Genomic DNA, 26,005 nt, shown 5'->3' on the forward strand with positions numbered 1-26,005 from the left:
AGATCGCAGATCAATACGCCAGTACTTTTGACGTGGTTAAAACCCTCAAAGAGGGAAACAGTCCACGGCCTGAGCCAACGCGACCACTTCAGGCAATTTATTAATAAAAGAATGAAAATTTACATAAGCTTCTCTCATGAACGGTTAACCTACAAATGACCCTCCATGCTCTTTAAATAGAGATCATGGACCAATCGGGTGTTAAGCCACGGATCAAGTGTCAGTAATACCGAGGAGAGAATGAACCGTCGGATCACTACATATCGTGACCGTCGGATTGTAAGTTACAAAATGTACATAGTAAAGAAACACACTTTACCTAACTCTATACCTAACTCTATACTAGACCAAGTTGTACTTAACTATTTCCTATGTGGCGGAATATCCTAACAGGCTATGAGGGAATTAATTAATTAAAAGTGACTAGGACAGGAGAATAGTATAAAGTCACTTTACTAAGAGAAAAGATGACCCATGGTATTTTGAATGACCTATGAAAATTCCAAACTGGAACCCTATTGCAACAACTGATATTATTTCTCCTAATTGTTAATTAATTAACCATTTATCTGCTACGACAAATATGAAAATAAATACACTTCAACCTTCACAAATAAAATTTTGCGGAAAAATAAAACACAAGAAGCTAAGAAATGCTATAGCACACAAAAAATAACACAATTCTTTTTGGACAAAAGTCCCCAGAAAAACCCAACTTGGGAAAACCAGTGCAGCAGCTCAGGGTTTTATTATTAAGCAGCAGTGAGAAATTTTGATTACAACTAGATGCCAAAATTTGGCAATCCTACAGAGAAAAAGATTGGCAAAAATCTAGTAAGGAATTTTCCTCACCCCACAAGCAAACCCTGGCACAACTTGCCTTCAGAAACTCAGCGCTCTAACCCTTTGTGTTTTCCTCTACACTGCTCTGCGCAGCCTGCTGGACATTAAGCCTCTGACTGAACTCTGATGAAGTAATTTTGCCTTCTGCTCACTGGAAATATGCTTTAACAACACTCTGAGTCTCCTTCCCAGCCTCTCGAATTAAAGACGTCTCTCCCTCTCAACGAATCGAACTTGCCTCTAGAAGTTGTTGCGCTGCCCCTGCGTTAGCTTCTCTGTGGCACTTCTGCCTCTCTGTAAATGCACTCTCTATATCTGGAATACTTCCTGCAACCTCACTGTCTCTGCCCCTCTCTCACTGCTTCGATCTCTAGCCTCTCCAGCAACCGACTACTGCTACTCTAGAAATCGATCTGCCAAGAAATCGAATTGTTCGAGTGTTTTCTCCATCACCACATTGACATCCTCTTATAATCGTCTGTTGGAGCACCAACCACCAAGATTAAAACTTAATCAATGGCTATGATCATCTCTAGATAGATTTGTGTGAGTTTTTAGATGATTCTCACCTTGACTTAATTAATACTGATTAATTAACCATATTCCCTAAGTTTAGACTTAGGAAATATTCAAAAATAGGTTATTAACCTAATTAAGTCATTTCTAGGCAGAATTTCCAAAAATGATTTATGGGTTTTGGAGATCTCATGTATTCTAGCCTCTCCACCAAATTTCGTGGCTAGAACACATCCGATGCTACAAAAACTAACACTCCCTCTTAGCGAGGAATGTGTTCTAGTCAATGTTTTACAACTCGGACTCGGACTCGGACTCGGCCGAGGATCGACTCCGACTTGGACTCCGACTCGGTAATGACTCGGCCGGCTCGATTTCAATGACTCGGTCGTTGTAAAAAATACATTAAATATTTATTTTTTTTATAAAAAAACATAATTTTAAAGATTTTCATTCATGTTTCCAAACACACAGCATTATAATATAGATGGAAGACAACTTTGTATCCATCTGGCCCACATTTGCCAAAAGAAACCTAGCTGCAGGCACCGAGGGTATCAAACCCTATTACAAGCTTTAAAGGGGACATTTACCCTTGACGCTGGGGTTTAAATTTTTAATAGATTTATTGTTGTTAATCATATATACTGATATTTTATTTACAGGCCTAGAGATGAATTTTTGAGGGATTGGTGTGAGTTTACATTGAGAATTTGTCATTTGTGACTATCCCTGTTGATTTACAGGCCTGATTATCTTTCCTTACCTTGGCCACTGGCTTATTGGGCATTATCACAGGTCTAAAAGGCTTATTTCTCTTTTCTGCAGCCTTGTTCAGCCTTGTCTCGACTCTCCCTCAGCCACCAGCATCTACAGGGTCTCTTCCTTAATGTATACAGTACAGGGCCAATAAATTTGTAATTGCAGGCTCAGCGTTGCATTCTGAAGGGGTCACATTGCCAAATTGGAGTCCAACATTCATATCCAGGCTGATTCAATGTTCAAATTTCATACTGAGACAGAGTATACCAAGAGTGTATTGTGGAATCACTGTTATGTCGAGAAATATTGAATTCAAGCTGAGATTGGAAGGATTCATTTAATAATTATAATATTTTCTGCCAGAGTATGTTGAGACTCGAGAGTGTATTACCTCTTTAATATTATAATTATCTGCAGAAATATTGAATTCAAGCTGAGATTGGAAGGATTCATTTAATAAGCAGTACTGTTGAGAATCAAGTCAGATTATTATGATGTGGTAACAACTGTGATATGATGAGAGTGTATTGCAATACTCTGTTGTCTGACAGAGTATGTTGAAACTTGAGAGTGTATTACCTCTTTAAATATACCGAGATCATGACTGGATGTCGAGACAGAGAGATGTGCTTCCTTATCATTCTTGCTATGCTGAGATGAGACAAAGATTGCGTTTAGACTCCAAAGGCCTGGGGAGTGACTCGGCCAGCTACCCGGCCGGGTTGACCGAGTCACATATGACTCGGCCGAGTCATTGGATGACTCGGCCGAGTCATATGTGACTCGGTCAACCGAACCGGGTAGCTGGCCGAGTCACTCCCCAGGCCTTTGACTCGGTTCGACTCGGCCGAGTCGGAGTCGATTCGGCCGTTTTGTAAAACAATGGTTCTAGTGTTGCACGTCTTGCCACAACACCCTGTCTCTACACCATCTCACTACTGATGTCTGGCTGCTGCTACCTACCAACCTTTGTGCAACTCTGATTTACGTTGCTTCTGTGTTGCAGCTGACTCTGTTGTACTGCTACAAACACTGCATCTGCACTGCAACTCCCTCTAATCGATTGCTGCTGCAACTGCAACATCTTCTACTGAAAAGCATCCAAAATACTAAATCAACTATGATCAGTATGATGCATCTATCTCCCAAGTCTCTGATTGCTACTACCATCCGCACTGTCACTGAAGGATCTGCGCTGCTACTAACTCTACATTATGCCAACTGCACTGTTGCCAACTCTACACTGCGCTCCCAGCATCTGACTGCTACTAGTCTGCGACTGTCACTCGGTCTCGGACTCCATCAACTGCCACTGATCCATCCTACTATTGAATATTGTGGGCCCCCGTAGCCAGATAATGATCCACGAGGTAGACTCCTCAAGGATCCTGCCCAACTATAGCACTATGGGCTACAACACCAAGTCACCCCACCTCACTCCTAGAGGTATATCGACAAACATAGTGAAGTCTTCCTCCAGCCTGGAGGAAATCCTATTGACCTCTTCAGAAACTGCCTGCTAGTCCTGCTTCTCCTCCTTGTCCTTCTTCCTGAGAGGACACTGGGTACTGTAGTGACCAAGCTCACCACATCTAAAGCATTTGACCTTTGACAGGTCCTTCTTCTTCTTCCTCTTCTCCCCTTGTCCCTGACTGGGACCCTTTGATGCGAGGGCCACATTCTCCTCCTTCACCATCTTCGATCTGTTGTTGTTGCCACTGATGGAGCTCTTCAATAGAGCTCATCTCAACTCCTCCTGCTGCAAATTGGCCCACATTCTATCCCAGTCTGGTAGCCTATCTCTGCCCAATATGCTTTGGACAAAGACCTGCCACTCCTCTAAGACACTGTTGAGTGCCAATCGCACTAGCTCTGTGGGTTGAGGCATTGCCCCAACAACTGACAACTGGTCTCGAACCTCCTGAATCTTGGTAAGGAAGGGGTCTATGCCTTCCCCTTTCTACATCCGAATGAGTCTTAGCTTCTCCTCTAGGTACATCTTCCGCTGCTCAGAAGTAACCTGATACAATGTGGAGAGAGCATCCCACATCTGCTTGGCAGTGTCTTTGTCAGCTATATGTGAGACAATATGATCCCTGACTCCATCTAGGATCAACCGTGTCGCACTCGCCATCTCCTTCTTGTATTCTTTTTGTTGATCTGCATCCTGAGGAACCGTCACCACTACATCAATATAAGCTTTCAGGTCATATTCATCTAGATGGATGGACATCTTTGCCTTCCAGATGACATAGTTGGAAGCTCCATCCAACCTGTCTTAATCACGAAGCCTAGCAATGGCCATCTAAATGAATCGTCGGAAAATTTCTCTTTCCTTCTTCTCGGTTGCTGCTCTGCTATTCGTGCTCCCTTATGGAGTGAGAAGATCTGCTCACAAATACTATCGATCTGCAGGGAAAATCGAACTTCTTTGAGACTAGATTTTCCCTAAGGAAAATTTTCCCTCTATGCGTGTTCTTCTCTCTTCCACCCCGACGTTGGCTCTACTCTAGTGAATTGCTACAAAAACCTCTGCGTCTAGCTAGAGATCTGCCCAACAAAAATATTGATCTGCTCCCTCTGCCTCGAGAATCACTCAATCTGGAAGGAACGAATTTTTCTGCCCCTCTCAGAAAAATTGAACTTTCCTCAAGCAACTCGGCCTCTTGGCAAAACAATGTGCTGCGCTTGGGAATTTCGGCCTATTGCCCTTGCTGAGCAGCAAAATTCTTTTCCTTCGTTTTTTTTAGCTCTCTGAATGATCAACTGCACTCTGATACCATGTGAAAATTCCAATATGGATCCCTATTGCACTACTGATATTATTTCTCCTAATTGTTAATTAATTAACAATTTATCTGCTACGACAAATATCGAAATAAATACACTGCAACCTTCACAAATAAAATTTTGTGGAAAAATAAAATGCTGGAAGCTGAGAAATGCTAGCACACACATAAAAAAATAACAAAATTATTTTTGGACAAAAGTCCCCGGAAAAACCCAACTTGGGAAAACCGGTGCAGCAGCTGAGGGTTTTATTATTAAGCAACAGTGAGAAATTCTGAGTACAACTGGATGCCGAAATCTGGCAATCCTACAGAGAAAAATACTAGCAAAAAATATAGTGAGAAATTTTCCTCACCCCACAGGCAAACCCCGACACAACTTGCCTTCAGAAACTCGGCCCTCTAACCCTCTGCGCTGCTTTGCGAAGCCTGTTGGACGTCAAGGCTCTGATTGATCTTTGATGAAGTCATTTTGCCTTCTGCTGGCTAGAAAGATTCTTTTCCGGCACTCTGAGACTCCTTCCCAACCTCTAGAACTGAAGATGTCTCTCCTTCTCAGCAAATCAAACTTGCCTCTAGAAATTGTTGCGTTGTCCCTATCTCAGCTTCTCTATGGCTCTTTTGCCTCCTTGCAAAAGCACTCACTGGATCTGGAATACTTCCTGCAGCTTCAATGTGTCTGCCCCTCTCTCACTGCTTCGATCTCTAGCTCTCTTCGACAACTGACTATTGCTACTCTAGAAATCGATTTGCCAAGAAATTGAATAGTTCGAGTGTTTTCTCCATCACCACATCGACCTCCTCTTATAATCCACTGTTGGAGCACCAAAGACCAAGATTAAAACTTAATCAATGGCTAGGATCATCTTTGGATTGATCAATGTGACTTACTTGATGATTCTCACATTGACTTAATTAATACTGATTAATTAACCATATTCCCTAAGTTTAAACTTAGGAAATATTTAAAAATTGGTTAATACTCTAATTAAGTAATTTCTAGCGGAATTTCCATAAACGATTTTTGGGTTTTGGAAATCTCATGTATTCTAGCCTCTCCACCAAATTTCGTGGCTAGAACACATCCGATGCTACAAAAAGTAACATGACCCATAGTATTGACCATGGTATTTTGATAAGCCATTGTAATAAAAAGAGAAGCAAGAGCTCATTCAGGGATATGCATGGATGATTTGTTTATTTGACTTTGTGGGCTCACTGAGCTTGTATGGGGATTGGTAACCCTAGTGTAGAACTTCTTTAGGGTGAAACTATCCTCCCTAGGGATATAATAGTAAAACTAGTTTCAATGGTGAAACACCCACCCTTGCTATTCAAGAGAGAAAACCACTTCAGGTTCTTCGGTGGTGCTTAACGAGGAAGGAGGATTGAAAATTGTTAGAATTTGAGGTTCGGGAGATTGATGTATTTGTAGCAGACCGGGATCATCCTGGCAAAGGCAATTACATTACAGAGGCCACATTAGTTGGGGCAGCGAAATATCTTTAAGAAGACCAAGCCATTTCAATGTTTTCAAAGACCGGATTTTGGAGCAAGCCATTACAGCTACAGCCAGGATTGAGTGTGGAGGATTTTTGCCAGGTTTCCAAATCTACATTAATATAAATTTCTCCCTTGTTTATTTAATAAAATTGCCTGGAATTTTTGGTGTGGTATTTCTTTAGAAAGTTGTGGTTACTATCTTTCCAAACTTTGATTGGAATTTATTTAAATTTACGGCAAAATTAATCTAAAGAGAAAAATTATTGAAATTTATAAAATAATTAAAAAGGAGATATTATATTTTCTGCATATGCATTGATTCTATTGTTGAAGAATCTAAGGCAAGATGACATTAATGATTCTTCTAACTATGATAATTGCTTGTGATGTCTTTTTACTTATTAGGATTATCTTCTTATTATTATTATTATAGTGTGTTCTTCAATCATCAAACAGCTACCAAAACAAGAAGATCAACAAGATACAAGTACACAAGATGTAGGCTCCAAACCAGGGAAAAACCTCTCCTCTTGAGAGGAAAACCCTTCAATCTCTTCTTATAGATTCTTTATTGACAAATACTAAGACCTTTGACCAACACTAAAGCCCTTCCAATGCCAAGATCATCTTCTCAAGAATATGCTTGCTTCACTGCTTTCAAGTTTCCAAACCCAGCAGAATCTCTTTCGGCAACACTGCTTCGACCTCTAGCCACAGCTTTTTGGCCCTAACTACAGATCTGCAACTTCGGCCCCCCCAACAGCAGCTGCTACTTTCAACGTGTGGACTAGAACTGCTTCTTCTTTGCCTCCAGCTACCTCGCTTTACCTACTTTGACTTTTGGATCTAGAAGGGGACTTTGTTGGCCCTTCCTTCAGCGCTTTTTCACTAGATCGAACCTCTACAATGAATGTGTCCAAGTGAGGTCGAACTGTTTCCTATATATAGGTCTTCCAGGGGTACGAATTCTAGCTTCTAGGCCTACTTGACAGGCTGGTAGGCTGACTTGGTCTTGGAAGGCTCAGTAAAATACAAAAATAATTATTTTTATAATTTACAAGATGCCCGATGGGGTCTTTATATTATGACAATGTCCCTATTTGACTTCTTGACCTATGACAACCCTTGAAGCACTTTCAATTAGTGCTTGACCTATAAAACAAAGTTCTTGTGCGAGAAACCCAAGCTCAATAATAATAATAATAATCATTTTTCTTTCTTTTACAAAATACGAGAATCAAAAGTACATTTCATATTTATGAAAACCGAACCTAGTTACACTTTCTTCAACACTCCCTCTTAACTAGGGAGGTATTCATAAATGGTACATGGCTATTCTCAATACTAAAGAGATCTCATAAGAAGAGTCAGACTAGTAATTCATTTGTATAGCATCATTATAACCAACATTGTCACATAGCAAGGCCTTGACTAACAACTCTATCTCTCAATAGATCAAAGCACAATGTTGGTGAGACCAATGATTATAGACACCTTCATCATTGTCTCTCAAGGTACATACCCACCCGGGTGTTCACCGAGTATGACCTTCTAGGACTATTCTTATCTTGGGTCCCCATCCCTCAAAGAATATAGGTCCTGTTAGAGTCGGTCTAGTAGCCCTCCATCAGCGATCAAAGCTCTTTGCATTTGCATAAGTAGGTGTCTCATCAGTGTCAATTTTTGCATCCCATTAGGCATGCCATAACCCTGATGGAGGAGCTGGTGTTTTTGTCCCCCTCTTGGCATTGCTGGATCAAGTCATTTCAGTCCTTAGTCACTTTCAAGCTTGTTTTGTCTTGGCTTGAGGTCAAATTCCTAGGTCTAGGGTTTTGGTCAAGTTTGTTTACAAAGTCATGTCACTGAAGGTCAATAAGTGCTCAGCAAGCCAGAGGGATGATTTTAAAGGTGTTTTTTCGCAAATTTCTATCTTGTACAGTAAATTTTCACCTTGGATTTAAAAACCCTGTTTTTAAAGCCAAGGTCATTTTTCAAATTTTTGTAAAAAGTGATGAAATTTCAAAAAGCTTCCAAGGACAGCATGTAATCCTGGCTCCCTTGCCAAGATCCCTCAGATGATATCCCTGCAAAAAGTATCAAGCAAAAGCATTAAATGAGTCAATTTCAGGATAAAGGAAACCAAAATGGTCAATTTTATAAAGTGTCTAAGGAAAACATTATAAAGTGGGTTTGGGCATGAAATTATTTCAAATCAAAGCTATAAAGGCCCAATCTCCCTCCATCGACCCTCATTGTGCATCCAAGTTACTTGCAAGAGTGATTGAGTGAAAGTTTGAGCGAATTTGGGAGCTGGACAGGCGCGCGACCCGTCAGACCAGGTGCGCGACCCGTCAGAGGCGCGCGACCCGTCAGCAGCGTTCCGGCAGTGTAATTTTTCAACGGGCACGACCCGTCAGTGGCGCGCGACCCGTCAGCGCCCTCCTTACCAAACCGACTGCAAATTTATCCAAGGACCCTCCGAAATCGCCAAATTGCCTAAGCATACAAATCAGCATTTTACAAAGCAGAAACAACAGTACATTTTGGCCACTCTGCTCCTTAAACAATGTCAGAAACCGAAACCTATGAGCAGAGTGATGACCAGGCATCAGCTTCAGAGATTGAGATACAAAGGAGGCCTCATAAGGGTGGAAAGGGTGGTCATCATAGGCGAGAGGAGCCCACCTCTTTGACAGATTTACAAGCTTGTCCTATGGCAATCTCATGTTTCCAGTACATGTCTTGCTATGAGTTTTGTGAGAGGATCTCTCGGATTCAGCACCACAGAGAGTTGGCTCGCCTATTTGTTTTACACTTGCATGATGGACATGTCAACCTTGCCGGGGTAGACTTTACATTGACACCCGAGGTGATTTCACAGGCCACAGGGATACCTAATGTTGGAGAGGTATGGAATAAGCGCAAGGTGCTGGACAGTGTTCATTTTGAGCCTTTCGTTAGACCAGCACTCATGAGACACTTGACAGGAGTGTTTCCCTTCAGATTTCTCAGGAGTGAGTATGCTCCCATGATGAGGCTCATCATGCTCTATTTTACTTGTGAGGGCAGATTTTCACAGGTATATTCATACCATATTCGCCTCTTGATGCACTTCACCCGGGTAAGGATAATGAACATCCTTGTTTTCTTCCATCAGAACATTGAGAGGATGGTATCCATGATGCAGAGGAAGAGCCCGGCACAGCAGTACAGGAGCCTTTACCATTATGGTTTGATTCAGCTAGTGGTATTACATCAGTTGGCTCAGCAGGGCATCTCATGGGAAGAGTTCATCTCTCGTGAGCTTTTCACAGCTCCACCACCGCCACATCCTGAGGCTATTCATGAGGAGGGAGGACCATCACAGCAGCATGACATCCCCGTCACTAGACATGTCAGCTCCTCACCTTTGGTTACTTATCAGAGAGGCCAGAGGGCCTTATTTGCAGCAGCTCGGCGAGTACTTTCTCCACAGCATGTGGAAGGGGTCTCGCCTTCTTCATCGGCTCAGCGAGTGTTATCTCCACATCAGGTGGAAGGGGCCTCGCTTTCTTCAGCAGCACAGGTACCAGGGAGGGGCAAACAGCCCAAGATTGATGAGGGACCATCAGGTGTTCCGGATATAGAGCTTATTGATCTTGATGTTAGTTCTCCTAGCCGAGAGTCAAAGGAGATCATTCAGCACCTTAGAGCTGAAAATGATGCCTTGCAGAGGAGATTAGAGGGGGCACAATGGACAATCTCATACCTGGAGCAGCGCAACAAGCAGTTGGAGGATGAACAAGCTCTTGATGAGTTGTGGAGGATTCGTAGTGACCGCAATTTGAACCGGAGAAGACCCGGTGATCTATTGCCTTCTGAGCGAGAGTCCATGCTCATCCGGGTCAATGCACACTTGGAGAGGCTGTTGGCTAAGGCCAACCAAGAGAAGAAATTGCTGAGGAACATGAAGAACCATTATTGGGCAAGGATGCACGTGTGCAAGGCAAAGATGAAGATGTTCCAAAGGCGGTTGGCCAAGGCACAAAAAAGGAGAAAGAGGCCTAATCCCCTCCATATCTTGGCCGAGGCTTCACTGAAGGACCAAGGCACTAAATAGCCTAGCCACAGCACAAATCCCAAGAAATTTTGAGCATTTTGGGTAAATTTTGGTTTTTTCAGGCAATTTACAGGTTTTCTCCATTAACGAGTCTCACCCCCCGCGCGACCCTTCATCCTGGCAACTCCATTTTGCAAAAACTCAGCATTTCCAGATTTGTCATGAGAAGTTACATATGCTCATCAATGGACTTGAGATTTTATGAAGTTTTGGGCTTCCAGAAAGTCAAAAAACAAGCAAAAAATGACTTTCTGCCACATTTTTGAGACACAGAAAGCAGTCTTGGGAGATTGCAATTTTGGAGGGGCAAATGACCACCAAATTCAGAAATTCCAGTTGAGTTGGAAAGTAGACTCACAGACCTTTCCAACAAACCTACTCTTGCTCAATTTGGACACCTGCAAGTGCCCCAAATGTGGCCCCAAAGGCGCGCGCGACCCGTCAGGCAAACTTCTCCAGATTTCAGTGTACAGCTCAGAAAAACGCAGTTTGACCCTGTTTGACTTTTTCGGGTGGATTATTATCCTATTTGATGTAATTAATGTACTTTTATGACACTTTTACTCTTATGTACCTCTTCTAGAAGATTCATTCATGTAAAAGGTGAAAATTAAATGAATGAATTGGTTTCCTAGTTTATAGAGGCAAGTTGTTTTGACTGCCTAGTTTGTAGTGCTTAGTTTAGAAGTGGTTGAAACAGCTCCTAGGATAGTGAGCTCGACCCATGGAGGCAGGGAAAGAGGTTAGATGATCTATATTATGTACTTTCTTGCTCATTTTCATGGTTGGACTCTTGAGGGAGAAGCTATCATTGTATTATTCACTGTATCTCTGCAATTTTTGGCTAAGGAAGACCAGGGTTTTGCAGTCTTTTTTGGGATTCTTGTGGTTACATGTATTGATGGTGTGTCTCTCTATGTACCTGTAAGTGTGTTATGTGAATCATTTCCTTCTTTTCCTTCTGCACATTAAACAAACGAAGTGTTAAAGTAAGAATTCATGACTGTCATGCTCTGCTTTTAAGTTTGTTTAATTTCAATGTTTTCTACTGTTTAAGGAGAATTCAAAGTTATTGTTTGCTCTCCTTAGCTCCTCACTTGTCATTCTTGACCATCCACCTCAATCAAAGGCATCAATACTATCTCCTACCTCGCCCCAAAGAACCCCCTGCAGAAACTGTGTCCAATCCCCGCACCCAAAATTGCCATCCCCTCAATTTGCCACCAAAAACCCCAAATCAACCCTTTTTATCAATTTACTAGCCTAAAATCAGTGTTAACCTATTGGTCATCTCACCAATTGAAGATCTTTACCGAGATAGACCGGAGAGAGCCCTCTCCTACCCCGTAGGGCTAGCTACGAGGCTAAGTGGTTTGATGTTGCCTTGAGGTTTACCTTTCTCAGCCTGAGGTGAAATTTCAAGCGCTAACAGGTCCTCTTTCCTACTCTTATCTTGGATGCCCTACTACATCCTCAAAGAGTATCGGATGCCAAATTATTACTCAATCCTCCATTCTTTCTTCCAAAATGAAGACAAGAATGATGTGTCTATCCCTCCCTCTCAACTAGGGAAGATATGTCAACCAATCCAAACTTGTTTCTAAAATACACAAGCTTCTTATTGGGAAGAGATTTTATCAAAATATCAGCAATTTGATCATCGGTGGGGATATACTCCAGCTTCAATACACCATATTGTACCAACTTTTAAATGTAGTGGTACTTGTTGTTTATGTGCTTCGTCTTTCCATGAAATATTGGGTCCTCGGATAGTCTTATATAGTTGGTATTATCACAATGTATTATGGTAGGGTCCAACAGTCTTGCAAACAAATTAGATAACATCTTCCTTAACCAAACTGCTTCCTTGCTTACTTCACAGGCTGCAATGTACTCGGCCTTAGCACTACTCAAATCCATTGTCTCTTGATTTCTACTCATCCAAGAGACCATGGAGGATCCCAAGCTAAAACATCCTCCTGTAGTTCTTCTTCCATCCTTCTCGCTACCTCCCCAATCGGAATCAGTAAATCCTTCTAGATGAACATCTTTTCCTTTTTCATACTTCAGGCAGTAGTGGGCGGTTCCTTGCAAATATCTCAATATATGCTTGGCAGTTATCCAATGATCATGTCTAGGCTCCATTTGAAATTGACTGAGAACATTTACTGCAAAACATATGTCTGGCTGAGTATTCACCAGATACATCAGAGAGCCAATCAGTTGTCTGTACTTAGTAGGATCCACTGGACTGGATTCAGAATTCCTTAACATTTTCAAGTTTGTGATCATCAAAGTTGTCATGGGTTTGCATTCCATCATATCAAACCTTTTCAATAGCTCGATCACATACTTTCCTTGTCCCAGGAATATTTCATTCGGTTCCTGCCAGACTTCCAGTCCCAGATAATAATGCATAAGTCCTAGATCCTTCATATTGAATTCGACTGCCAACATTTTCTTACACTCTTGAATTCTTTCTTCATTACCAGTTAATAGAAGATCATCTACATATAGAAGAATGATGACAGGTTCATCATTCTCTACTTTGATGTAGAGATTGGGATCTGTCGTGCTTTTCCTGAAACCCAACCTTTGCAAGTATGCATCCATTCTAGCATACCATGCCCTAGGAGCTTGCTTGAGGCCATAAAGTGCCTTCTTCAATCTGCAAACATGAGTTTCTCTATCCTTTACTTCGAATCCCAATGGTTGTTCTATGTAGACTTCTTCATCTATGGTACCATTCAAGAATGTTGTTTTGACATCCATTTGATGTACCTTCCATCCCATTGATGCTGCCAGAGATATCAGAGATCGGATCGTGGTATACCTTGTTGTGGGAGCAAAGGTCTCTTCATAGTCAATGCCTTCTTCCTGAGAGAAGCCTCGAGCCACGAATCTAGCCTTGAATTTATCTATGCTTCCATCTGCAACATGCTTGATCTTATATAGCCACTTAGAGGTTACAACTGATTTGTTTTTTGGTCTTGGAACAATTTCCTAGACTTCATTCTTCATAATAGATTTGTATTCCTCATTCATTGCATTCTTCCATTCTTGGTGTTTCGATGCTTCTTTGAAAGTGGAAAGTTCATCTTCAATGAGATTCGACATGTATGTTGCATATCCTAAGTACCTTTTTGGTTTCTTGCTCTCCCTGAATCTTCCTCTTGCGGTGTGACCTTCTACTTCTTGAAGTGTAGAAGTTAACCAGTTAGGTCTCTTTCTTCTTTCAAGGAGAGAGATTGGTTCACTGGGACCTTCTTCTTCATGATGAGAGACTTCTTCTTCCTTATTAACTTCTTCCTCAAACATAGGAAGATCCTCCTCATCAAAATTGGATGGGAGATCTTTGGATTTCTTGAAGGCAATGCTCTCATCAAAAATTACATCTCTGCTTACTTCTATTTGATGTCCTTCCTTTATGTAGATCCTGTAAGCCTTGGAAGAGTTGTTATATCCAACAAATATTCCTTTCTTGCTTGCGGGATCTAGCTTCTTTATTTTGTCCTTGGGAATGTGAATATATACAAGACACCCAAATATCCAGAGATGATCAATATTTGGTTTCTTCCCAGTGAAGACTTCTTCTGAAGTTATATTTCCAAGTGACCTATGAGGACTTCTATTTTGAATGTATATTGTAGTCTTCGTTGCTTCTCCCCATAGAAATTTCGGTAGATCTTGATCATGGAGCATAGCCTTGACACTTTCTTCTATAGCTCTATTCTTTCGTTCAACTACTCCATTCTGTTTGGGATTGTATGGAACTATAAGCTCCCTCTTAATCCCAACCTCCTTACAGAAAGCAATGAGTTCTTTGGAAGTATATTCGCCTCCATTGTCTGACCTTAGAATCTTTATCTTTCTTTCTATAAGATTTTCTACCTTTGCCTTGAATTCTTGAAATTTTATGAATACTTCGTCCTTGGATTTAAGTAAATAAACCCAAGTTTTCCTTGAATGATCATCAATGAAAGTAACATAATATAGATGACCTCCAAGTGATTTAGACATGGGACCACATACATCAGAGTGGATGAGATCTAGAATCTCTTGAGCTCTAGATGTACTATTTGCAAATGGTTTCTTTGCATTCTTTCCCAGAGCACAGCCTTTGCAGACTCCTTCATGGTCTTCTTTGAGATTTGGTATCCCATTTACAATGGAGTTTAGAGTTGGCAAGATCTTGTAATGAAGATGGCCCAATCTTCTATGCCAAAGTTCACACGGACTTATCTCAATGTGGACAAGTGCTTGATTTAGAGGAGATGAGAGTTTGTAGAGTCTTCCTTCTCGAACTCCAATGGTTCTAGCTTTTTCAATGCTAGAATCTTTAGCCCAAACCACTACTTTACCATCTATAAAAGCAACTCTATCTCCTTTTTCTTCTAATGATGAAATAGAAATAAGATTTTTTCACAAACCTGGAACATATAGAATGTTGTTGAGATGAATGTTACCTCCTCCTTCCAGCTCAATTGATGTAGATCCAATGCCTTTTACCGGATAGCTCTTGTTGTCACCAAGCTCCACAGAGTATGAGGACTTCCCTTTGGATAGGGTTTTGAGTTGCTTGTGATATCCAGTCATGTGTCTTGAAGCTCCACTATCTATCACCCATATATTTTCATCTTGAAATGTTTCGGTGAGGGCTGAGAACAATCCTTCATTCTTTGAAGATTTGAGATCTTTGGAAGAGAGGAGACTATTCCATATTACCTTGAAACTTTGCTTGATGAGACTTGCTAATGATGAACACTCCTCTTCAAGCTTCTTCATAATAGAGTTGACCTTCTTCATGCCTTGTGCGAACCATAGCTCTGACATTAACGATTCTTCTAACTATGATAATTGCTTGTGATGTCTTTTTACTTATTAGGATTATCTTCTTCCTGTGTTGCACGGGTACCCGCACCCGGGGGTGGGGTTCTCGAACCCGTCCCGGATTCCCGCACCCAAGTACCGAATTCAGGTACGGGTTCTTCCCAAACGAACCCAGAAGAACCGGGTTCTTCAAAAAAAAAATTGGGTTCTTTTCCTTTAACGGGTTCTTGGGTTCCTGGGTTCTTTGGGTGCTTGGGTTCTTGGGTGCTTCGGGTTCTTCGGGTTGGGTTCTTTGGGTTCTTCGGGTTCTTCGGGTTGGGTTCTTTGGGTTCTTCATAAAAAAAACTATATTAAAACTTTAATTTTCAAATAATTTTTTTATTATTGAAATTTAAAAAATAACTTATAACAAAGGTAAAAAACTTAAAAAACTCTAAATCTTTAAGACTTTAACTCTTTACACAAGCAAATATCTGATAGACTGATACCGTGATACGTGATTATTCTTGGCGGCGGAGCACCGCGACATACCAGAAGAACAAACACCGTGATCACTGATTACTGATTTCATTTAACTTTTAAGATTTTCCATTTGGTTGAGGCTTGAGCCGTCCCCGTTTACGATTTCTGGCGGCAGTGGACAGTGGGCAGCTTCAGCAGCAGTGGACAGAGCAGCTTCAACGGCAGTGGTATTTACAAGTTTTTGTTTTCAATTTTATTATTCCATGAAAAAGTTTCACAAGACCCGTGTGTGAAAAATATAGGTGCATTATAATTTATATTACACATTTGAACAGCGAACACCCACAGGGGCTCAACTACATTAAGCTGCATTACACTTTCATTGTAAGTGGATTGCAATTGCCCACTAGCAGTCACTACTGCAATATCCCTAATGCCATAGGTGTTCGTGATTACTTAAAACCAAAAATCCAGGCCTGTAGACCCGTGTTCTCTGTTCCAACGATGAGCTTTGTGGAACGGAACGTAGCCACCATCTAATTTGTAAAGCTCCTTCGAGCATATTAGCAAGTTTAATTGCAATGTTTTCCATCGACACATAACATTGAGCTGGCAAAACATATAATAAATAATTCCCTTCTCTATACAGATGGACATTCAATTGTAACAACTCAATTTAAAAGCTAAATATGTCACTTATGTCGAGAACATAGAATATATGGCATTGAAACCAGAACTGGAAAAGAGACCTCTTACTCTGTAATTTGAGCCTGCAGATTCTTGTAAATCAATTTGGAATGAAACATTTATTCCCGAGCCAAATAACCATCAAATTATAAACTGTAAATGCACACATACAGGTTCAGACATTTTCAGTCAAATAGAAAGTAGGATTGAGACCAGCCATAAGCTGTAATCAGTTGATGTTGTTAAATGGCGAAGGGCTATTTTGGACAATGGCTAAATTAAGTATCAAAATCTGCCAATTTCTCACAGCATTCTCAAAGTTTTCTTGTTTAAAGTTGAAAAAATATACAAATTCATATATATTATTAATTATAAATTTATAATTTATAAAATATAATTATTAAAATTTAATATTATTATATTACCCGACGAACCCACGCACCCTGTTTCCAAAAATGCCGTCCCCGTCCCCGTCCCCGTCCCTGCACCCACGTTTCCTGGCAACATAGTCTTCTTCTTATTATTATTATAGTGTGTTCTTCAATCATAAAATTGCTACCAAAACAAGAAGATCAACAAGATACAAGTACACAAGATGTAGGCTCCAAGCCAGGGCAAAACCTCTCCTCTTGAGAGGAAAACCCTTCAATCTCTTCTTATAGATTCTTTATTGACGAATACCAAGACCTTTGACCAACACTGAAGCCCTTCCAAGACCAAGATCAGCTTCTCAAGAATATGCTTGCTTCACTGCTTTCCAAACCCAACAGAATCTCTTCCAACAACACTACTTCGACCTCTAGCCACAGCCTTTTGGCCCTAACTGCATATCTGCAACTTCATCCCCCCCCGGCAGTGGTTGCGACTTCGCATGTGTGGACTAGAACTACTTCTTCTTTGCCTCCAACTGCCTCGCTTGACCTACTTTGACTTCTGGATCTAGAAAGGGACTTTGTTGGCCCTTCCTTCAGCTCTTTTTCACTAGATTGAACATCAACAACAAAACCCTAGCCCGACAGCAAAAACCTACCGAAACGCTGCAGAATTTCAGCCCTCTTCTTCGCACGTGTGGAGAGAAAGAGAAAGAGAGGAACCCAAAACACTTCTTCTTCTTTTGCCTTCTTCACTGGCATTTTTTGCTTCTTGCTTTGCATAAGAGAGAGAGGAATGAATGTGTCCAAGTGAGGTCAAACTATCTCCTATATATAGGTCTTCCAGGGGTATGAATTCCAGCTTCTAGGCCAACTTGACAGGCTGGTAGGCCGACTTGGTCTTGGAAGGCTCAGTAAAATACAAAAATAATTATTTTTACAATTTACAAGATGTCCGATGGGGTCTTCATATTATGACAATGTCCCTATTTGACTTCTTGACCTAGGACAACCCTAGAAGGACTTTCAATTAGTGCTTGACCTATAAAACAAATTTCTTGGGCAAGAAACCCAAGCTCAATAATAATAATAATCATTTTTCTTTCTTTTACAAAATACAAGAATCAAAAGTACACTTCATATTTATGAAGACGGAACCTAGTTACACTTTATTCAACATCTATTTCCTTTATCCCTCTATCTAAGTAGACTTTTTAAAGTTCTTTCCACCGATATTTCTTGTCATAATTGAGGCTAGATCACCATGTATCACCTTCACCATTAATGTGACATGATATTCGAGTTATATTATTCCTATTTTCCTTCTTAATACATAACCATCTCTAGGATCAAGGGCCATCAATTTTTGTATTAAATACTTGAGGTTTTGTTAAGTCCCCCTCGGTCCACCTTCTTAATAGTTATCCCAAATAGTAATTTTTTTTACCCAAATACTCTCCTCTTTCCTATTTCCAACACCTTGTGAATCACCTCAATCGGACCTTTCAATCAAAGTTATAACAATTTTAAGCTGACCTATATTTTAAAGCCTTTATTTGGGGACTGCTTTTCAAGCCAATCATGACCTGTAATATATCTGATAATTTTACTAGAATGACTCAGGAATTCTGATCTGTGACAACCTGAAAACTATGCACTGAGGTGCCACTGGTCTTTTGCATTTTGGATTTGCCTAGAAAAGGTTATGACCAATTTACCAAACCTTGCTGTCTTTCATTCTTCTTTGGAGAGTCTGTAAAGGTGATAGGTCTTTCAATTTTGCTTGAACAATCTGAATGCTGGACCTGTATTACTGTGTTATTTTCTTTCCAATACCACTAGCGTCACTTTAATTGTACCTTGAAATCTTGATATATGTCTGATTTAGTGAATATTACTAAATCTAGCAATGTTTCAGGACTAGGAACAACCATTAACTTGTATGGTATGTAACTCCAAGATTTGTGTGCCTTCACTACTGAAATTTTGGCTAGATATAGCTTTTCTTCTTTCCAACCCTTCAAGTCTCATCGCAATTTGCTATCAATAGCCAAAGGTATGAAGCAAACCACAAGATAACCTCCTTGAAGGTGTTTAACTGAGAATTGTATGCTCTAGTAGCACATGTAATGAACATAAATCATAAGACCCAACACCTCCAATCTTCCATTAAGCTTGCCCAAATGATGTAAATGTAGCCCAAGGGGCCAGCTCCTCAATCCCCAAATTCTCAACCATACAATGGAGAGAGAGCTCCTCTCTATAGAGTGAATTTCCTCTCACATAAAGTAAATATTATTTACTAACTCCATGACAAGAAAAATAAATATCACAATAATGAAGTTGTTCGATCTCTCCCAAGTCCAATGTTGACCATAATACAACATCTGGAAACTAGCCTCTCAAAGGCAATTCACCCTTCCAAAAATTGTAGTATGCACAAAACAATGCTCACAAAGGAGATGCACCATCAGAAACAGGCATCAAACCAAGTCAAATGCCAAGGGTCCACATGGAATGCACCCTCCAAGAATGCACATTTATGCAACTACTCCACATTTGTGAATTCCTGCATAACCAACTCCATGGATGAATGGGCCAAATGCCAAGTGGATAGAATGCTTCACAAGAAAATATATAGTCAAAATCCCAAAATAGCAAGTGGACCATCTACACAAAGCTAAGATGCATCTCGAGGAAATGGGTATGCATTTCCAAAACGGAAACGCACTAGAAAGATGAACCACCAAAAAATTGGAAATAGGGAAACATGATATATATATATATATATAGAGAGAGAGAGAGAGAGAGAGACTTGGAAAGAAATCACTATGAATAAATGAGAAAGAACATTTAAATGACAAACATAAATGACAAGCAATGTTCCACCATCGCTTATATTGGGATCCTCATCATTAGTATCACCTTTTGCCTCTACCTCAATTCTCTAGGGACATTAGTGAACACCACCCAATTTTGATGAAACTACCTGGTAGACCAAGCTTTAAAATATGTACGAAAAACTTATCATGCCTAATCAATGATTTTGATTTGAGTGAAGCATACATTTTTGCTAAGGACATGACAAGGGAGTCCAATAAGAAATATCACTAACATCGAGGTACATAAAGGGCTTGGTGCTCTTGATTAACTGTCAATTCCATACCCTCATACATGATAGAATCTAATGAAAATGCTACAATCCTACCAATCCTAAAATCTTGAAAATGATTAAGTCTGTTGAATTTTGAAAGGGATATGAAATTATACTTTCTCCATGTGAAGTCCAATGAGGTTGGAACCAGTCTCAAACATCCTGAAACAATTAATGGTAATGTTAAAAATTTATGTAAAACGATGAAAAGGAAAGATAAAGTGAAACGTGCTCAGTCGTGTTTTAGCATTTCGATACAGAAACATGGCTATTACGCTGGAGGGGGCCAAGTTTCTTGCAACATGGGCACAAAGAAAGTCGAAGGAGATAAGTTCAAGTTAGGGTTTTGGCCATGCCAAAACTACATGAAATAAAAAATTATATATTTCCATGAATAGAAAAAGTGTCTCCACAAGTGTGCTCTTCAAGAATGTCCAAAAATAGCAAGAAGAAATCTTCCATATGTGCACCTTTCAAGGATAATATCCAAAGATAGAAAGGAGACCAAATACAAGAGCATGCTAAGTCACATGTGTAATTCTTCTTATGTACCACAAGCCTCCCAATAACAACATCCATAACCACCCCAAATAAGTCAAAGAGGTGAGGGTGCTCTCCAATGAAGGTCCAAAGATGCCCAACATAGCTGAAATATCCATGCAATAAAGATGATAGAGCAACTAGGAGAGGTGTGCACTAGAAATTCTACCATGTAACTACCTCAATCAACCAACAAGTTATAAAATATTCCCCACATGAAGTGTGGCAAGGAGAATGTGCCAAGGTAGTTAGAAGTCATCAATAAAAGACTCCTTCATGTGCATTTCATAAAAGTGTCCAACCAACCCAAGAGAGTGCACCCTAGAGAAGTGTTCCAACCTCTCTACCAATCAAATATTTTGTATTCCTTGAAAATTGTGACCACGAAGAGGGGTGCACTACTAGAAAGGTTCAATTGAGTCCAAATAAGTTAATAACCACTCCCAAGTGTGAAAGAAAGCATATAAAATTGGGTGTCTAAGCTATTAACCTTTATTTGGATAAATTAGATCAATTTAACCATTGAACAATCAAAACAACTTCAACATGTGTGCACAAAAATTAATGCTCAAACATAACCATAGTCCTCCAAATTAGTCACCAACAAATTAAATCACCTTGAACATGTGTGCCAATGAGGGGTGCACTTTAATAAAGTGTTGTACCTTGTAAACAAAAGATGTTCTCTCTAGATCCTAGGAAAAAAAGAAGATGTTCTCCCTAGCAAAACCCCTCCATGATAACAACAAAGCATAAAGTCCAACCTAAAGTGCACCATCATTGAATGATTATTACACCATAATCACCATTTAACCTTAGGAAAAGCATTAGATCATCATCAAATTCATGTAATACCCTCTTTCTAACTCAAACTTAGGAAATAACATATCAATGAGGGTATCAACATCATGAAACATATTCCCCCCAGGTGATGTCTAACAAATGTGATATTATAAAGTTAATCACCTAGGAGAATTCTACAAAGGCAACATGAATCATTTCATCATAGCAACATCATAAGAGAAAGAGACATAACAAAAAGACTAACCCCATCCAATCATCAAGTGTGTTCTCCATCACACATCCAACACATGTGTTCAATTTTCTACAAGATCCATAGTAGAAGCCAATCTTCTGATCTGATCTTTACTACCTAATAACTTCATTCAGTTTATTTTATGCCACTGATGTTATTGAGCCAATTATACACAGAGGATTTCAACAAGAATCCAAAGAAAACAATAAGATCATAAAGAGACAGCCATGCACAATAGAGACAACAAAATTTACCCTAGGAAACCCAAACTTGGGAGAAAACCTAGCAGCTTTTCTTCTTAGGACTACAACAATGTTTATAATTCCAAAATTGTCTAGAAATCTGTGCCAAAATCCAAGTCTAAGAACTAGTCAAACCTGGTCAAAATTCTAGCTAGTCAACGCTGGTCAATCCTCTAAAATAGTCAATTTTGGTCAATTTTCAACCTGGTCAACCTATCTCCTGCGGTCAACTTTGAACTTGATGTTGATCCCTATGGTAAAACCCATAGTCAAACAGTCCCTTATGTGGTCAAACAGCCTATTCTTTGGTCAAAGTCAATTAGAAATCTCAGTCAAACACAGCCAATCAACTCAGTCAAACAGTAAGTCAATGGTCGAACTTCACGCTTAGTCAAAACTCTGTAAATTCGTCCTTCTGCTCCCATGTGCAGCTGCTAGAGAAGATATGATTGATGATCTCAATTGGTGGTGGAATGAAGAGTCACATCATGAATTTATGTAGGTCAATGGGTTAATTTGACCAAGGGTCACACCCTTTCATGGTGGGGCTGACTTGATAGTTTTGAGTCTACATGAAGCCCACAAATCATAATTTTTAATATCCATAATTTTCTGAGGTCAACTTGGAAGGGTTCTTGGCATGTATAACACTCCTTCCTAGTGACACCAAATAATGCCACATCATCATGCAAAAGTCACTAGGAAACTTTAACAATCATGAAACATATATCTCCTAGCCATCATTATCTAACCCCTTGGGGGGCTAGAACCATCGTCCATAAGCATATCAACCATACTATAATGTGATAGCATGCTCCACAATCATCAAAAGTGCAGCTAAGAGGTGATCAACAAGGCAAACACATGTGAGAAGACCACCAGGCAATAAGCACAATCAGCATCCAACCAAGGAGAAGTGAGACTCCCCTAATACAATGCCATGAAGAGAGAGGATTCCATAGAGATGAATCCTCGCAAATAGGTTCAGTAGCTCCAAGGAACAAGAGGCAAATCTCTATCAACGTGATAAAAGTCACAAGGTGGAACCTCATATGATATGAGGTGTAGCAAGACACACAGCGGCAGCATGGATGAGCAATCAAGCTAACATTCAAAACCCACTTGACAGCCAAACATACAACGAATGTCCCATCCAAAACATAGCCTTCACAACGAAACACCTTCGGTGTTATTATATTATATTGTAGTTAGCATAGTACTTTTATGTTAGTGGTCTAAAAAGAGGCTTAATAAAGTCACATGTATTTCGAGATACCTGTTGGCCATTGCTACTGACTTATGTCTCTCTGATATCATTTTGTTGTATTACATTATTACGTTGAATAATTTCTCAAGTTTCTCTTCTATTGTGGCAGCTTTTCTGCGTGAGTGTGTGCAATGTTGATATTGAGATTTAAGTGCATGTGTATTATGAATGTAGTGATGTACCTTTAGGAGTGTTTCTGTTGATATATCTGCTTGTTCTTCTTTGCTATTGTCTTCTGCAGAGATGACCGTCGGTATCCTTTCTGCCAGTGTTGATTGTAATCTAAAGTTTTATTTATTCATGTTGCATGCACTAGTCCAAGTGACTACTAACATCTATTTATGCTTTCAAAATATAATATCGAATATAATTCAATAATTTTACATGATTCGAGTAAAGTCTCTTGCTATTTCAGATTATTTCAGATTAGATGAATGCTTGACAACTAAGATTTTTTGAACAGCTTTCTTCTGTTTCATTTGTAATTATGTCTATTGTTTGCTTTCTAGATGGGTATAGCCGATGCAATTTTGGACCTTGTGGGCAGTGGAACAACTTTGCGTGAAAACAATCTCAAGGAAATAAAGGGTGGAACTGTTCTAGAGAGTCAGGTATTCTTGTTAATCTCTCCATCTTGCTGGGACGATTGTACTCTTTGTTGCGGGATTTTGATTAGTTCCAGTGAGTTCTCTCCTAAAGTGTGTTGATAATAAGTTAAACACCTTATATTTATGTTTCTATCTTCCTAGTAATTCTCTTCCCCATTTCACATGTTACATATGTTCAAACGTTGTTATGCCTCTAACAAAAATGTTGAATCATTTATTGGTTATGGATTTAATTGTCGAAAATGAAAACTAGGCTTATTTGTTCATGGGGATTTAATTATCGAGATCAGATGTGCTGAATTTTATATCTGGCAATTCTAGAAGGACTATTTGTTAGTTAGGAGAAAGATCAGAGCTTTAGAGAATATCTGCAATTTCATGTTTGCTCATTCATATGCTGAATAGATCATTGTAGGCCTTTTGAGCAAACTTTAACCACCTCACCATTTTCATACTGCAGGGTGTATTTGTTGCAAGTAAGAGAGCTTTACTTAAGCGCAAGGATGTGCTAGAGGCTGCTCATGAAATGCTCGAAAGGTTGGAAGCCCATTTGAGAGCAGTTGGTCAATTTACGGTAATATGCCACCATTGTCTTACTGAGATATATGTTGGACACTTCTTGAATGCCAAACTGTTGATTTCTTAAAGATGATATTCAATGCTACGAGAAGATCTGGTGCATATCCTTGTTTCTTTCTAGAACCGGAATGAAAATATATTATCGAAACATTAATCTTAAATACTTGCTAAAGATTTGTAATGGTGAGTAATGCCAACAACTGATTTCAATATTTTTTATGTACTTTGCAGAGTTCTCACAAGTTATTAACCGAAGTCTTCTTTAATTGTATTTTATGTTAGGTCACTGCAAACATGCAAGGAAGTTCAGCAGACGAAGTGGCAGAACGTATACTAAAGCAAACTGATTTTCGTGGTTTAGAGGTAAAAGCTGCACCCTAATGGTTTGATTGCAGTGTTAAAGCTGTAACAATCCTTCGCTCAAATTATAATTTGTGCAAAATAATCTAAATTTTATGCTGATGCAGGGGCCCACTGTTGGTCCTGTCTTTTCCAAGAGAAATGGAGAAGTTAAGCGAGACTATTATGCCATAATCATATGTGTACCCAAAAAACAACTTTATGATTCTGTACGCCAGTTGAGAGCAGTAAGATCTTATGTTTATTCTTCATATATTGTGCAAATGGGACCTGTGCACTTTCATTCATTTTTTGGGTTCTTTGTTTACATGAAACACCTATACAAAAGGTTTGAGAGGTTTGTTTTAGTCTAAATGGTTATTTGTGCTCATTTTCATACAGATTGGAGGAAGCGGAGTTCTTGTTTCGCCATTAACATATATCTTTGATGAAGAACCACCAAGATGGCGCAAACTTTTGGACCAATTAAATCTTTGACTGCATTCCTATACCTGCTTCTTTTGCTCACCACTTATTGTAACGATATCTTTTTAAGCTCTATCTCATCTGATTTCCACTCAGCTTCCGAGTATGTATCCTGGAATATTTCATTATTTTGTCAGTTTCAATGTTGAGGATATGTATTCTATTTACAGTTTACCAACAGGCAGTTACATAGTCATTGTATGTATCAAACATGGATTATAATACAAATATATAGTTTTTTCGTGCTGAAAAAACGATATCCTTATGCAGGAAGAATCTTAGCCATTGCTTATTGCTTGGCAGTTTTCCCTGTAATCTAATTGAGTTGCCTTATTACAATGTCAAGTTGGATGAGAAAGAATGTAACAGTGAACTATATCAACCCTTTTTATCGAATACACCATGTGTAATCAGCACTCCCCCAACTTGCCGTCAGGATGGCTAACGACACTAGAGTTTTAAACGAAACTGGTTATATATATACTTCCGTATAGCAAATTTAGTTCATCTAATTCTGTCCTCTTATTACTCAAAAAGGTCTTCAGGATAATTTTGGTCAATCTGCTAATAGCTGTAGCAGTTACAGTTTCTTACTTCGGCACCCATAATAGTTGGTAGCAATTATTTTCATCTATTTTCTGTTTGCTTCGTGACTAATTAGATCTGACAAACTTTCACTGAGTTGGGATGACATTTTTATATTCAATTGGCGTTATTGGAAATTATTTGATTGCAGGTGGTACGCAGAGTATATCCCACTAAATCTCTATTATATTTTAATCACAGAGCTTGAATGGCATTATAGAATGTGCTTTGCTTGTTCTACTCGTAACATGGTGATTGTTTTAAATGCCGTGCATCTTAGATAATAATTATGGTAGACTTGCTAAGG

At 39.6% G+C, this 26,005-nt stretch overlaps 1 protein-coding gene across 2 annotated transcripts; it reads left to right on the top strand.

Annotated features, from left to right (window-relative positions):
- The first annotated feature begins 23,562 nt into the window (after positions 1 to 23,562).
- Positions 23,563 to 25,695, top strand: LOC149229701 (ATP phosphoribosyltransferase 2, chloroplastic-like). 2 transcript variants are annotated; one of them, XM_089375896.1, is made up of 5 exons: positions 23,563 to 23,712; positions 24,170 to 24,283; positions 24,571 to 24,651; positions 24,756 to 24,857; positions 25,030 to 25,695. In XM_089375896.1, exons 1-5 carry the CDS (start codon positions 23,611 to 23,613, stop codon positions 25,123 to 25,125), a joined length of 495 nt encoding a protein of 164 aa, XP_089232022.1. In that variant the 5' UTR covers positions 23,563 to 23,610; the 3' UTR covers positions 25,126 to 25,695. The 2 variants fall into 2 exon arrangements, with proteins under 2 accessions (XP_089232022.1, XP_089232021.1); XM_089375895.1 differs by having other exon boundaries at positions 24,756 to 24,875; positions 25,030 to 25,627.
- Positions 25,696 to 26,005: the final 310 nt, after the last annotated feature.

The sequence above is a fragment of the Pinus tabuliformis genome, chromosome J (assembly GCF_031772625.1).
Source record: "Pinus tabuliformis cultivar Carrire ecotype Pingquan chromosome J, CPIR1, whole genome shotgun sequence".
In the NCBI taxonomy this organism is placed as follows: Eukaryota; Viridiplantae; Streptophyta; class Pinopsida; order Pinales; family Pinaceae; genus Pinus; species Pinus tabuliformis.

Coding starts and splice junctions, on each gene's coding strand:
- LOC149229701 (XM_089375895.1), top strand. CDS start 23,611: ATGGGTATAGCCGATGCAATTTTGGACCTTGTGGGCAGTGGAACAACT. Junction 23,713..24,169: donor GAACTGTTCTAGAGAGTCAG/GTATTCTTGTTA, acceptor TTCATACTGCAG/GGTGTATTTGTTGCAAGTAA. Junction 24,652..24,755: donor CTGATTTTCGTGGTTTAGAG/GTAAAAGCTGCA, acceptor ATGCTGATGCAG/GGGCCCACTGTTGGTCCTGT.